Raw genomic sequence first — 13,200 nt, 5'->3', positions numbered from 1 at the left:
CGGGTGGGAAAAATGTGTGTGTCTCTTTCAACCTGTCTAAGTCAGAGCGAGAATTAAAACAAAAACAATTCCATCTGTACTGTAGCTAGTAGCCTAGTTTCACCTACCGGGGTGGCAACTGACACCCTAAAAAGAGCCTTGCCACCCCAGCTGCCACCCCAGTTGGCAGCTTTGTTTTGAAAGAAAAGTTGTGGCTCATCGGACATTTATGAGAGAAAGTCTCTAATGTCCGAGTGCAAGTGAATGCAGCACAAGATGCACGTCATGTAACCCCTCCCCCGGTCCTGGCGCGAGCGTGGACATACGATTTGGCGGCGATTTCATTTTTAACTGCACGGCGCAAAACGAGAAGCATTCGGACCCAAGCACTGAAGGAATGAGGTATTTGCGGTCTACAATGACAGAGAAGAGACTGTCAGTTTGACTGTACTCAGCATTGAATCAAAACGCACTAAAGCTGTTGATCTTAATAAGTTTGTGAGGCGTTTCGCTGAACAAGATGGTAATCGCCGCATTCAGCTGTAATAGACATGTCAACTTGATGCTCTGCTCACGGATGAGCATACAAAACGATTAAGATGATGACCTTACGTGTGTAAATATATTGTTTTCTTTGAGGGGGTCTGCCCCCAAAAAACTGTTTTAAGTCCTGAGAAAGTCAAATAAGACGGTGTGTAAAACTACACTGCCCAGCCAAAAAAAAGTAACCACTTTGATTTAACTAGGCCAGTAGGTAAGGACTTTCCACTGGATAATAACTGCAGTATAAAAGAATGCATGACTGAAGTGATGGAGACCATGTTGAAGGCAAACAAAAAGAGGAAATAACAGGTCAAATGAAGCAAATCCCCTCTCAGATTGCACAGCAACCAGAAGAACATAAATACTGGCTGGTGATTTGATTCATCAGCTTTGTGATGGAATAAAAAATGCACAGTAACATTTCCTTAGCTGTGGGTGAGTCCACTGACACCACTGACAATGCTCAGTTGCTGGTGTTTGTGAGTTTTTATGATGAGGCAAAGGGGGAGTTTGTTGAAGATGTGTTGGGCCTGACGATCCTCAGTGGACACACAAGGGGGCAAGACATTTATAAAGCAATAATGGGAATGCTGAATGAAAGAGGGTGCAGCTGCCTTTATTCATAACTGTGCAGCTCTCACACTGCGACTCTGAGGGGTCAAGCACAGAAACAATAACAATGAAAACTGCTGCATACAGATTATTTTTGTTTTTGCAACCTCGTGTTAAGAAACTTGTTGCAATTGTTTAAAAGTTTGAATGACCGTAATAAACGGACCTTTGTCTTATTGAAACATTTATTTTGGACCTTTAAGATTTGTATTTGAGTACCCCTGATATACAGTAATGTAAAATAAGCACTATCTTTGAACTTACTGCCAAAAAGAATATGAAATTCACCCCTGGTGTCATTCTGTCTGTCATCCCTTGATTCTACTTGCTTTGACTGTTCAAATGAGATGTCAACCAACAAAATTGGATAAGGGGTTCTAGAGATATCACTGTGCAAAACACACTGGTCAATTTTGACCGAAAATAGCATGGGAAGGGGGGTATGACCTAACGCAAGAGAAGGGTTAAGTAACAATGCTTGCATGATTTAAATTTAAACTTTATTGAGATGGCCTAAAAATGAAATATCAATACAAATAGGAAATTAATTACAAAAATGTACAATATTAAAATATATTTAATAATGCAACAAATTCAGAAAAGGGTAGAAACAACTTTTTAAATCAACATATTTTTACCTAAAAGAAGAACCCTCAGAAGATATGGGCAAAGTCAAATAAGAATCATTATTATCATAAACCTATATGTAATATTTTGCACCTGACCTGTATAACACTGTATGTATGTGCTATCATGGGTACATAACTGACCCTGGTTTGTAGCAATGTGAGGCTCATACACAATGGTGCATTCAAATGCTGTCGGATGTATAGTCTATTCACGAATTAAGTCTACATTTACGAAACAAATAAGTGAAGCATGTGCATTTATCATTGTTTTTATAATGAAACATGACTTGCCGTAATCAAGTTTGAGGCTCGTTTGTACTATACAGCTGCAACGTTAATATCTGCGTACAAGTGTGTGGTCTGACAGCAGGATGAAAGAGCTCGGTGGGAGTCCGTGAAGGCAACAATCATTGTGAACGTCACGTAACATGGACTCACATAGAGGGCGGGGCTTATGCTTACGTAGAGTCTAGTTGAGACAAAACTGAACTGTCCTGTCTGCTCTGTAGAGTTTTACAGTAAACAACAAATATATACTTAAAGATGTCGGTGGTTAGTTTGGTCTTGAGTCGAAATGTTTTGGCCATTAGGAACTCTGGCATGGTGGTGGTGAGTACAGAATATCGTTATTAAATTCATCAAGGACATAGTATTAAAGCAGAAATGCCTCATGGGCTACTTTTAGAAGTGTGTATGTTAGCAAATAGGTGTTGGTGTGGATTTATTGACAGCTAGGTGTATGCTAAGCAACAGCGAATCACCCCAAACTGTGTAATGCTAGTTTTGTAATACAACGACATGTAACAACCCACCCTGCTCTTCCTGGCTAGGTGTGTAAATGTTAGTAATACTATTGGCTTTTCTGTAAAGTGTCAATTATTCGTGTAGTATTTACATTAAGCAGTCCACGTTTCATTATCATTATATTAAATGAGTAGTTAACCTGTTCATTGTTAGTGAGCTGAGCCTTTGTACAACCCCTCCCTCACATTTCCATCTTTCAGGGTTATATATCAAATCTAAAGGTTTATAGCAGTTAGGAAACACAAAGATTTCTTTACTACTCAACTTTTTAAAGAAATATTTAAGTTATTGGGCTGAACTCCATCTTTCATTGTCCTTAAAAAGTCAGTTAGGTAACCAAAGACTGCAAAGTGATGTAACACTGTCGTAGAAGTTCAGCCATACTACCACTAGGGGGAGACTCTTCCCTTTGTAATGCACATTGTGTAAACAGACTAACTAGCTAAAACATGAAATACTCTATTATTTTTGGTTTATTTGAAAGGGTGTCTTAAAGATTGTAATTGTAGTTTTAATATTTTACAAGATCTATAATAAATGTATAATTCATGATGTGGTTTTAAAGGCTTTCATTAGAACTACTTTTTATATTTTTGTGGTGGTTTTTTGTTATATGTTACTTTTGCTTTATTATGTTTCCTACTTAAAAGCACTCATTGGTAATGTTTAGGATTGTATAATGCAAATAAAGTGTACGTTTTGTAGTTGTTTGGTTTCGGTAACATGTATCCTCTTGTATTACAGGATAGAATTACCAGGTCTTATTTTAGCCTTTAGTTCATGTATACAGCAGCTAGGTCACATTATGACGTGGGCCTTTGTACATAACACTTGCTTGCACAGCTATTTATTTTATTTTAAGTACTAGAAATCATGCAGTATTTTCCATTTGAAATATCTCTTTGATTTATACAGCCTCTCTTTGCTTATTTTACAGATGGTACGGCATGCTCAGACGGCCGCGGCCCCGGCCCCTGAACCCAGGATCAAGAAGTTCCAGATTTACCGCTGGGACCCAGACTCTGCTGGCAACAAACCACGAATGCAGACATATGACATAGATCTCAACAGGTGAGTTGTAATTCCATGATAATTGTCAAGTCTTTTAATCTTTATGTGATCAATTCCATTGACCTGCTTCTTCTGTTCTAGCTGTGGTCCAATGGTTCTGGATGCCCTCATTAAGATCAAGAATGAGATTGACCCCACACTCACATTCAGACGCTCCTGCCGTGAAGGTAAGTCACAAATTGAAAAAGAGCTTGCACATAATAATGTAAACAATTTCCAAAGATAAAAACAAATTAGATATACCTTTATAATTATATTGTTAATATTTATGTGTACACAAATAAGACTGAATTAGATAGGTCAAGAAGCCACAAGCTTTAAAACAAAAACTCCACTCAATTAAAGGACAAAAACAACAAACAGCAAAAAAACATAAACATAATTTATTAAAATACAACCAAATATATCAGATTTAATTTAACTTTGTGCCTGATGTAAATGAGTGCCACTGATATTGTTTATTTTTTTCTTGTCGGTTTCAAGAGTTTTTTGATAATGTTATTACGTGTTTAGTAATCCTTTATGTTTTTATATAAGATATTTGTTTGATCGCTATTGATTGGTTAGCTTGGGTCACATGGATATGGGCAGCACTCATTATAATCCTGTTCACCTGTGTGAGGTGTGTGTGGAAGAGAGGGGGACACAGGGCCGTTCAGCAAGTACTTTTCTCTAGCGTGTCACACAATATCAAACAGGCCCGGCCTCAGCCTCTCAGCGACTTTGTTTGTTTCCTGCTGTCGCTAATATACAGGCAAAAATAATACACATAACAAACACATATGATGATATGACAATATAACCCCTAAAAAGAGAAGAAAAGGAGCATTTCTACAATGACACGGTAACATTTAAAAGGTTGACAACTAAAAAAAAAGCTGAAACGTATGTGTATTAATTTATTTTATATAATCCCTTTTCCAGTCCAGAGCATATATTTCCTCAGTTTATTTTGAGGTTGTGCTACTTTGTAAGCGTCCTATCAATTAATTAATCAAAAAAGCTCACAGTGTATTCTTTTAGGGTAGGGATGGGTATCGTTTGAAATTTATCGATTCCGATTTCGATTCCGGTTCTGCTTATCGATTCCGGTTCTTATCGATTCCCCGTTTCGATTCCAAAATTGTAAAATAAAGAGGTCAAACGTCAGAGTGTTTACCGCGACCTATCTTTGATGTTATGAAGTGACTGAGCTCGTGAAATGTCTACGGGAGAGCGGGGGAGCCTCGCTGCGGGGCAACTGTGGACCTCTGTCGCCTGTCAGCGCAACTTATATGATGCCGTTTAAAAAAATGAAGGGCGGTGCCGGCCGTCAGCGTACCGAGCCGGCCGTCAATGGCCCGCTGACGACCGGCCGTTCTGTGATTCTCCAGGTCCGCCCTGTATTCCACCGGGTCACCGCAGCGCCGCGGTGCAGACGGACCCGCTGGAATACAGGGTCTACCGCGTTTAGGAACCGTTAAGCAGAACCGAAATTGTGTATTTTGTATGGGTACCCGGTACCCGGCATTTTCTTATCGGTTCTCATCTGGAACCGAGTTTCGGTTCCCAACCCTATTTTAGGGGACTTGGATTTAGTTCAGTGATTGAGTCTTGGTGATTGTGTATCCTTTCAGGTATCTGCGGTTCATGTGCCATGAACATAAATGGAGGCAACACTCTGGCATGCCTTAACAAAATTGACACCAACACCAGCAAACCGACCAAAATCTACCCGCTGCCACACATGTATGTGGTCAAAGATCTGGTGCCTGTAAGTACTGCAAGATGGGAACATTATAACCATGGCTATATTTCAAAGTGCTGTGAAAGTAGCAAGAATTGAAATAAAGGAATAATAAAATCATATATATAATTAATTGGCTGTTTGAGTAAGTTCTCCCTCTTGTGATTTCCACCAGGATATGAGCAACTTCTACGCACAGTACAAATCCATCGAGCCCTACCTGAAGAAGAAAGATGAAGCACAAGAAGGGAAGGAGCAGTATTACCAGTCAGTGGAGGACAGGCAAAAACTGGTAAATAAACCATTCTTACTGTAAGGTCCAATGTTCGATACATTACTCGTGAAAAGATTTAGCATTATCACACTTTTAGTGATTGTAGTTTGCCTGCCTGATAACTTTCTTCATACCCCAACAGGACGGCCTGTATGAGTGCATCCTCTGCGCCTGCTGCAGCACCAGCTGTCCCAGCTACTGGTGGAACGGAGACAAATACCTGGGACCTGCTGTCCTAATGCAGGTGGGTCATCATATTTGCTTATGAGATGCTTGTTGTTATTTCAAATAATAAATGTAACAGGAATTTAAGTCCATACTAGGGACCTTGTGAGCCTGTTATGCTCATTACTAACCAGAGAGTGAAAATGTTGCTAGATCATTTCCACTAGGGAGGCAGAAAATGTGAAGCTAAACCTGAGGGGGGTGCCAGAGCAAAAGCGCGTGGCAAGTGGTCATGAGTTTAAAAGGAATCCTGTCATGCGACTCCTTGTCCAACACCCTTGTCAAGATTTTTGTGATAGATATGTAGTATGGACAGTTTATGTTTTATTTTAACATTGACAGGTTTTAGAGGTTTGACAGATAAAAAAGCGAATGACTATACATCCACAAAGAATTTTTATTTTAATCACCTAGGGAACTTTGGGATTTGAGCCTTTAGACACTATTAACATGCACAAAGACTATTACACACTACAGGAAAGGGGAAACCCCCAAAAAGCAAAAAAGAAGAATAGGGGTTCTTTAACATTGAGCATTGCCCTCTGAAATCATGCACTTATTATGTAGTCTATGTTTTATATTTAAAAAATCAGTGCAACAATTTTTCATGATGGAGCAAACAGATGAAAATGTGTGTTATTATCCAACAGGCATACCGGTGGATGATTGACTCCCGTGATGAGTTCACTGAGGAGCGTCTGTCTAAACTTCAGGACCCTTTCTCTCTCTACCGCTGCCATACTATCATGAACTGCACTAAGACGTGTCCAAAGGTACTAAAAAAAACACTCTTACACACACACTCTCTCGCAAGGTTAATAGACTTTTAGTTTCTCACTGTCTGTTTTACTCACTGCTCCGCAGGGTCTCAACCCAGGAAAGGCCATTGCAGAGATCAAGAAAATGATGGCAACCTACAAAGAGAAGAAAGCAGTAGCTTTATGAACAAATCAACATTCAGCGGGCCTGAGAATCACTGATAAAACATTAAACTAAGCTAAGACGATGATAAGGACCCACCCCGTTATATTTTGCCTACATTAGCACATTTGTATCACTTTCATGAGTGTGTAAAACATGAGTTTGTGGATATGTGTAAGTGTGAGGTGATAAGGCAGACCAAGACAGGAATGTGTGTGAAAAGGGTTCTGCAAAGGACAGTTCAGCCAAATATGTTGGAAGGTTGCAACATGTTGGACCACATTTCTGCTATTTGTCTGCAAAGTGGAAATACTAAGCTCTGTTGTATTTATTCTAAGCATGAAAAATGTACTGTAAATAATTAATTATGTGTTCATTAAAGATCATTATGGAAATGTAATACATGTTCTTTTGAATCGTGAAAAAAACCGATTACTTGATACAATGCAATATTGAAGCAGAATAAATGTTAGCTTGTCAAAGCAGGTAAAAAACAAATGGATGAAAAGGGAAAAATAAACACCAGCCGAAAGCCTTTATAAAGGCTGCCTTAGAAAAAGCAATAATTGGTTTTCCGTTAATATTCACAGTTCTAATGGAAATGTGTGGGCTATAATTGGTAATATCACTCATCATCTCACGGATTTTTACATTTTATAACGGGGTATATTATATATTTCGTTATAAAGAGATATATGGGGATTTAGAAATCACTACGGTTCGAAAGTAGGCTAATACTTCTGATACATTATATGTAGCCTACCGCAAAACAAGTAGGGGCTGCATTGACCGCAGACAGACACGCTTGTGACTATTTTGGACTACGCGACTTCCCGTAGAAGGCATCAGTCTAGCTGTAATAGCGAAAATGTTTTGAAAGAAGCAGCTTTTCTGCTCGGTCAGAAGACAGTCCGTCGTTCCGCCGGGGGTAGTGAGAGAGGAGGTCATGTGGAAGCTGCCATCGTGACCAGAGGATGGATAGGCGTGGTAAGTGTTTGAATGCTGTCCCTCTATCCCGAGGGCAGACTGCAACTAAACAGCTGTGTTTGCTAAGCTAAAAGGTAACATTGAGCCAATAAAGGCGGGGACGTTAACGTGTCTCTCTACACTGATAGCTGAGCTGATAAATGTTGACCGACGGGTTATAAGGTAACAACCATTTACAGAATAATCCGCTTCAAGCTCATATTCATTTGTCGTAGGCTACTTTTGCTCAGTGAAACAAACTCCAATAGCAATGTAGCTTCTAACACTAACAGCTACTACTTGAACTTCACAGTAGGAAAAGCACAGGTGTATTTAATTACATTAATAATGACGTCTGGGTGTTGTGCATGCTGGATCAATGTTAAAAAGCTTGGACTGTAACGGTGCTTTTCCCACTATGGCAAGCCAACATAATCCCTTCTAGCAGAGGTGGGAGCTAGTACTCAGATATTGTACTTAAGTAAAAATAGAAGTACCAGAGTGTAGGGATACTCTGTTACAAGTAAAAGTCCTGTAATCAAAATGTTACTCAAGTAAAAGCAGAAAAGTATTAGCATCACAATATACGGTGAGGTGACCCTTCACGCGATGGCAGAGCAAACCGGTACAGCCAGGGCCGGACCGAGACAATAAGTCAGGCCGATGTTGTGTCAAATTATGCACCCCCGTCGTGAAATGCACCCCCTGGCCTGCCGTAAAAAGCACCCTCCAAAAAAAAGATGCTTCTATTAATCCCACCCTCAAGCACTTTGGAGGGTATAGTTGTAGGACTAGTACCAATAATTGGAACAAGTTTCATGTATGTGACACGTTTATTGTCAGAGATAGCAAGTGGTGCATATCGTGGCAACCAGGCTGTTCATAAAAAGCACCACCCAAAATAAAAAAAATTATATTAATCCCACCCTCAAGCACTTGATGTAAAAATAAACAATACATTGTAAAGCACAAGTAAAAGTATACAGACAGGACGTCACAATTAAATAAAAACATATATTAAATAAAAAATTAACTGAAAAATAAGTGACGAATGAATGCAAAATCCAGGATTCGACAACCCAACCATCAAAAATACAACATAGAATAGCGGACTATACATTCAAATGCGCGTTCCCGTTTCAAGGGGTGCATTTCACGATGGGGGTGCATAATTTGACACAACATCGGTGTTGTGCCACCGTGTTGTGGGGACCGTGCGGCAGAGTTTCAGTTCGATTTTTTTTCGCCTGTCAACATGTCTGTTAAAGTTGAAATCTTCCGGACAAAATTAGAAAAGTGCCGGTCAAAGGTCTTCTTTGTTATTTATTGAGCTTTAAAACAAATGAATAATGACTATATATAATCATATATAAGAATAAAACACGGAGGACGGAGATCTCTTTTTCTCCCCCTCTTCTGACAGCCCAGCAGCTGATCTCAAAGCATGCTCCCCTCTCCTGCAGGGGGGCGTGGTCAGCTGCAGCTCTTTTGCATTAAAGCTACATCACAGAATCAGCCCCTGCAAAGACAGGGCTGGAAAGAGCAAATAGAGCGAAATGAGGCATGGCTAAAATGCAGGATCTGTTTGGTATTTTTAAAAAAAAACTATATTTATATACTTTATATAGGTATGCAGGCATGAAAATCACTCACCTTTCGGCGAAATTCGCCGTTTTGAATCCAAAATAGGTAGTTTGTGTGATTCATGTAGATCTGCAATACAAATATTTTTGGTGTATGGGGGGGTCTGGGACCCGGAGTAATCTGCGGCCGCGAGTCTTTTTTTATATATTATAATGCAGCGCGAGCTGTGTGCTCGAGTCTTCCTGCTTGTCGGCTCTGCTGCTCCGCGATGATGGTCTAGCTTCAGCAGCCACATTACCTACGGGTGCGTTCGTTAATATTAATTGTGCGGTCCGGAGTCACTGTGGTACAGACTGGACCGCTGGTGAACAGCTGTTAGAACGGGCCGTTCAGGTGTTCAGAGCAGAGCTCCCTGTCGGAGCGCAGAGCGTGATGTGCACTGAAAAGTTTTTCTGTCGCAATATTATCGTTGAGCTAGCTAGCTAGCATACATTGTCACTATCTGCTAACGTTAGCTTTAGCCTTCGTTTTCTAATAGTTTTTTTTTCATAGGCTATAAACGGAGGTGGTATAAGTATAGATCTTGTACTTGAGTAAAAGTAGAAGCACTCAGATCTTATACTAGAGTAAAAGTAGAATTACTCAGATCTTGTACTTGAGTAAAAGTAGAAGTACTCAGATCTTGTACTTGATTAAAAGTAGAAGTACTCAGATCTTGTACTTGATTAAAAGCAGAAATACTCAGGTCTTGTACTTGAGTAAAAGTAGAAGTACCAGAGTGTAGGAATACTCTGTTAGTAAAAGTACTGCATTCAAAATGTTCCTCAAGTAAAAGTAGAAAAGTATTCTCATCAAAATATAGTGAAAGTAGCGACAGTAAAAGTAGTCGTTGTGCAGATTGGTCCATTTCAGAATAATATATATGATATGTTTTATAATGATTGATCATGAAAGTGTTCTCAAAGCTGGTAAAGGTGCAGCTAGTTTGAATGACTTTGTATACTGCAGGGTAGCTGGTGGATTTACTCCAGGTGGAACTAAAGTCTGATTCAACACTTGATTAGATTTCACATCATTCATCCACATCTGTAAAGTAACTAAAGGTATTAATACATGTAGTGGAGTCAAAGTACACCATTTACCTCTGAACTGTAGAGGAGAAGAAGAACAAAGTAGCAAAACATTGAAATACTTAAATAAAGTACAAGTATCTAAAAATTGTACCCAGGTAGTACTTGAGTTTATGAATTTAGTTACTTTACACCAGATGCCATAAAGATAGAAAGACTAAGCCTTGCAACAGTGCTGCCAAAATTATAAACTGACTGCTACACAATTAAAATAAATGCTTTTATATATTTCTATTAGATGTGACTCTTCAGCGTTTCTGTTATTATTAACACTGCTGCTTTAGTTGTTCTGACTGCTAAAATTATCTGTTATTCCTCATTTTAAAGCCGATATTCCGTGGGGTCGGGGGGCTCCGGTCCTTGTCACCTTTTCCATACCTGATGAGTTTGCATCCCTGATAATACTTAGTAAGGAGGCCATAATATTTTTGACTCATGGCTGAAGTTAAGTTTCTCCAGCTCTCCCCAGGTTGGCAAAAAAATGCATCTCAAAATGCATCAGATTGATGCTTTAAAATATGGAATATTCAAAATGTTCTTCCGGGGGAGCAAGCCCCCGGACCCCCCTAGAGGGATAATATCCTTCTCACCTTTTTCACCCCTGACCTGTTTTCATGCCTGGGTATGGCCCTACAATATATTGTTCAAATATAGCATGATAGGTCCACTTTAAATAAAAAGATAACTGAAAAAGAAGTGACGAATGAATGCAAAATCCAGGATTCGACACCACTACCATCAAAATACGGAGCGAAAAGTTTAACCACAAGAATCAAGACTATATGAGCTATCACTAAACGACTCAGTCTGCAAATTACCATTTTAAAAAAAAAAAAAAAAAAAAACCCTGGACATTTACTTCGTTTTAAGGTCTAAACCAGGCATCCTCAAACTACGGACTCCGGTCCGGATCCGGACCGAACCACCACTGTCTCCGGACTCTGAGCAAATTATACTTTTCATATGTATTATCTCTCTGTATTATATGTGAGACATCGCCACAACGCATTCGCAACGAGTCAAAATTCTCCGCTATGTCCACTGCAAACAACGCTCTGCATGTCTGACTGTTCCACTGTGTTCCACCTGTGTGTGTCAACGCTTTGGTCCAATCACATTCAGCATCCAGTCAGCGTTTCCCCCCCCAAACAATCTGCGAATCAGAGGCACAGTAGGGCGGGTCTTCGCGGACTGCGGGTGGGAAAAATGTGTGTGTCTCTTTCAACCTGTCTAAGTCAGAGCGAGAATTAAAAAAAAAAAATTCAGAGCGAGAGTTAACAGCTCATCTAGTTCCATCTGTACTGTAGCTAGTAGCCTAGTTTCACCTACCGGGGTGGCAACTGACACCCTACAAATAGGCCTTGCCACCCCAGTTGGCAGCTTTGTTTTGAAAGAAAAGTTGTGGCTCATCGGACATTTATGAGAGAAAGTCTCTAATGTCCGAGTGCAAATGAATGCAGCACAAGATGCACGTCATGTAACCCCTCCCCCGGTCCTGGCGCGAGCGTCGACGTACGATTGGCGGCGATTTCATTTTGAACTGGACGGCGCAAAACGAGAAGCATTCGGACCCAAGCGCTGAAGGAATGAGGTATTTGCGGTCTACAATGACAGAGAAGAGACTGTCAGTTTGTCTGTACTCAGCATTGAATCAAAACGCACTGAAGCTGTTGATCTTAATAAGTTTGTGAGGCGTTTTGCTGAACAAAATGGTAATCGCCGCATTCAGCTGTAATAGACATTTCAACTTGATGCTCTGCTCACGGATGAGCATACACAACTATTAAGATGATGACCTTACGTGTGTAAATATATTTTTTTCTTTGAGGGGGTCCGCCCCCAAAAAACAGTTTTAAGTCCTGAGAAAGTCAAATCAGACGGTGTGTAAAACTACACTGCCCAGCCAAAAAAAAGTAACCACTTTGATTGAACTAGGCCAGTAGGTAAGGACTTTCCACTGGATAATAACTGAAGTATAAAATAATGCATGACTGAAGTGATGGAGACCATGTTGAAGGCAAACACAAAGAGGAAATAACAGGTCAAGCAAATCCCCCTCTCAGATTCCACAGCAACTAGAAGAACATAAATACTGGCTGGTGATTTGATTAATCAGCTTTGTGATGGAATAAAAAATGCACAGTGCATTTCCTTAGCTGTGGGTGAGTCCACTGACACCACTGACAATGCTCAGTTGCTGGTGTTTGTGAGTTGTTATGATGAGGCAAAGGGGGAGTTTGTTGAAGATGTGTTGGGCCTGACGAACCTCAGTGGACGCACAAGGGGGAATACATTTATAAAGCAATAATGGGAATGCTGAATGAAAGAGGGTGCAGCTGCCTTTATTCATAACTGTGCAGCTCTTACTCTGCGACTCTGAGGGGTCAAGCACAGACACAATAACAATGAAAACGGCTGCATACAGATTATTTTTGTTTTTGCAACCTTGTGTTAAGAATCTTGTTGCAATTGTTTAAAAGTTTGAATGACCGTAATAAACGGACCTTTGTCTTATTGAAACATTTATTTTGGACCTTTAAGATTTGTATTTGAGTACCCCTGGTCTAAACGTTTCATTTAGAAATGCACGTTCCCGTGACACAGGGTGCATTTCACGGTGGGGGTGCATCATTTGTGCATTTTGAGGGGAAAATAAAGAGATCTATGGGAACACCTATATGAAACATAACTGTATACATTTCAATAATTATAAAATCATGGCCATAACCAATAACA

The 13,200-nt window shown here is 39.9% G+C and overlaps 2 protein-coding genes across 2 annotated transcripts in view; both read left to right on the top strand.

Moving 5' to 3' along the window:
• The first annotated feature begins 2,219 nt into the window (after positions 1-2,219).
• On the top strand, positions 2,220-7,184 carry LOC117532841 (succinate dehydrogenase [ubiquinone] iron-sulfur subunit, mitochondrial). Its single transcript, XM_034196399.1, has 8 exons — positions 2,220-2,372; positions 3,505-3,638; positions 3,720-3,805; positions 5,255-5,391; positions 5,540-5,656; positions 5,781-5,882; positions 6,514-6,636; positions 6,728-7,184. Exons 1-8 carry the CDS (start codon positions 2,307-2,309, stop codon positions 6,806-6,808), a joined length of 846 nt encoding a protein of 281 aa, XP_034052290.1. The 5' UTR covers positions 2,220-2,306; the 3' UTR covers positions 6,809-7,184.
• A 437-nt stretch (positions 7,185-7,621) lies between these two features.
• Positions 7,622-13,200, top strand: part of atp13a2 (ATPase cation transporting 13A2) — a 56,159-nt gene continuing 50,580 nt past the window's right edge. The window contains exon 1 of the mRNA XM_034196383.1: positions 7,622-7,771. Coding sequence (XP_034052274.1) covers positions 7,759-7,771 — 13 coding nt within the window. The 5' untranslated portion in view covers positions 7,622-7,758. The remainder of the gene's footprint in view (positions 7,772-13,200) is intronic.

Source organism: Gymnodraco acuticeps, unplaced genomic scaffold (genome assembly GCF_902827175.1).
Source record: "Gymnodraco acuticeps unplaced genomic scaffold, fGymAcu1.1, whole genome shotgun sequence".
Classification (NCBI taxonomy): Eukaryota; Metazoa; Chordata; class Actinopteri; order Perciformes; family Bathydraconidae; genus Gymnodraco; species Gymnodraco acuticeps.
The sequence above is the reverse complement of the archived record's forward strand: the minus strand, read 5'-3'. Positions and strand labels throughout refer to the sequence as shown.